Source organism: Acomys minous (assembly GCF_964271855.1).
Source record: "Acomys minous genome assembly, chromosome: 9".
NCBI lineage: Eukaryota > Metazoa > Chordata > Mammalia > Rodentia > Muridae > Acomys > Acomys minous.
In genome coordinates this window covers 69,686,698-69,688,923 of record NC_140490.1, presented here as the reverse complement: position 1 = coordinate 69,688,923, position 2,226 = coordinate 69,686,698, and the positions used below count along the sequence as shown (strand labels likewise).

The 2,226-nt window shown below is 41.7% G+C and overlaps 1 protein-coding gene across 1 annotated transcript; it reads right to left on the bottom strand.

Annotated features, from left to right (window-relative positions):
- Positions 1 to 864: 864 nt before the first annotated feature.
- On the bottom strand, positions 865 to 1,776 carry LOC311605879 (putative vomeronasal receptor-like protein 4; the record flags this gene model as incomplete). Its single annotated transcript, XM_084796728.1, has 1 exon — positions 865 to 1,776. One exon carries the CDS (start codon positions 1,774 to 1,776, stop codon positions 865 to 867), a length of 912 nt encoding a protein of 303 aa, XP_084652854.1.
- Positions 1,777 to 2,226: the final 450 nt, after the last annotated feature.

The following is a 2,226-nucleotide window of genomic DNA, read 5'->3' as shown; positions in this document are numbered from 1 at the left end:
CAAATGTGCCTTGCTGTGGGGACTTCACTGGTCTCACTGTCATCCTCACTCAGCTCGGCAGGCTCAGCTCAGATAAGAGAGTCCTCCCCACCTCCACCAACCCTCTCTTGCTGGCATGCTCTGGCTTTGGGAGGGAAATTAAATACTAATTTCTGACAATGGCGTTACCTAAAGTATTTTCCCCAGTGCTAATGAGAAGCTAAAAGTCATGTGACAGGCATGGTGGAATGGGAGAATGGTAAGAATCAAGTGTCCACATACCCAAAGCACTGAAGTTCAGATTGTGTGGTGACAGACTTCTTACAAAAATGAAATGTATTTCCATAATGCTTAACATAATGTTGTGATACACTAGAACATTATGGCAATTGGCATTATAAAAATACATTTCATTTTTGTAAGAAGTCTGGTCCCTGTAGTTCCAACATTTCGGGTGCTGAGATGGTTGAAGATGAGTCTGTCCTATGTACTGACTGCTATGCTACATAGCAAATATTATGTCCCCTGTTGAAAGTTATTCTTATAAAACTGTGTTTGTTTCTCTTAGCTTATTTCTTAACCCAGCTATCACACAAAATTCGTTCTCCCCTACCTGGCAGGAAGCCCAGACCTATTCCCTCCCTGACTCAGCGATTGGCTGCATGTTACTCCATTGGCACAGGACTATTAGGGTGGCGAGTTTATACTACATTGAAACAGGAGACTCTCAGAGCAAGGCTTTCAACCCGATATAGAAGATACAGAAATCAGCATTTTAATTACACAATAACCTTATGCCAACAGCCCTCACCTCTAAAATTCATCTGAACAAAGCAGTTTACAGTGTACATACCTTTAGCACATAGATAATATAGAATACAATTTCTACACTTCTCTGTGAGCTTGCAAGATATTAGGAACACGGACATCTCTGCTGATCAGAACATAAGGGCTGAAACTAGCATAAGCAACTTCTAAAACTGTTTTAATACTTAGAAAGATTGAATCATGTGTCACTGTGAAACCTGTGTAGAAGGAGAAAATAAAATCCACCCAATAGAAGAAAAGGAAGCAGGCCATAAGCATGAGAACACTCCATGTAGCTCTGATTTCTGGAGAGGAATTGTTTGCAAACCTGGAGCTGTGAAGGTAGAGGACACGCTGGTGATGCTTATACAGATGGAGGGCCATGGACCCACTGCTCCAGCCCATCAGACTCTGAAAGATGGCATCACGAAGAGTCATGAAAGAGAGGAAAAGCCACTTGATGATATGTCTGGATGGCAGCATATAGCAATGGTTAATGTACATTCCAGTGACAGACTTGTTCAATTCAGCACCTGCTTTGATGTAGCAGAGCAAGTTGGAGCTTATGAGCAAATTAATAATCCAAAAGAGGAGGAGAAAGGGAAGAACTTGCCATGAGGTCTGTGGCTTGAGCTTTCTCCAAATGGTGGTCCTGGAACTGATGGTGAGTGCCTGGACCACACTGAGGAGACAGGTCGTGCAGATGGAGAGGCCCCGTGCCATCCTTGCCAGATAAACCACAGCTTTACAGCCGATATCTCCTAGGAAGCTGCTGGAATAAAACAGTATGGCTATGTCTCTGATCCCTGCGCTACAAATAATAATCACATTAGAAAATGCCAAGTGGATGAAAATAAGGTTGACGGGCTTTTTCTCAGCCCCCAAGGCAGACATGTACAGCTGTCTCACAAATACTAGGATATTTCCTACAATTCCAGGTCCAGCAAGAGAAAGAAAAATTATTGCCCGGGTTATGTGATTCCAGTTCATCTTCTCAAATACATGTAACACTAGGAAAAATGATCTGAGAAACACGTGTAATATTCTCTCTGCTTGTTCTGATAAAAGGATTGGTCTCAACTTTGTATTTGTTGATGTTCTTTTTGTTTTTGTTTTTTTCTGTTTGTCTTTTTTCATTACCAGTTCTAAATTAGTTTGGACATTTCACCAACAAATGTTAACATTGGTGCCTACCTTTCCCCAGGTATATGTATCCAGGGCTGATCTTTGCTCAACTACTATGCCTCATAGCACCTGCTTAGAGATTTATCACTTAAGCTAAGATATATGTCACCTGTGGACAGTGTCCTTTCCTTCACTGGGCAGTGAGCAGACCTCATCGACACTGGTTTTGGATGTAGATTGTAAGTATTAGCATAGCGCCTGCTCAAAAGTGTATAGGTTGCTCAATGAAACTGTTGGTTTTAAAAATGCACTTTA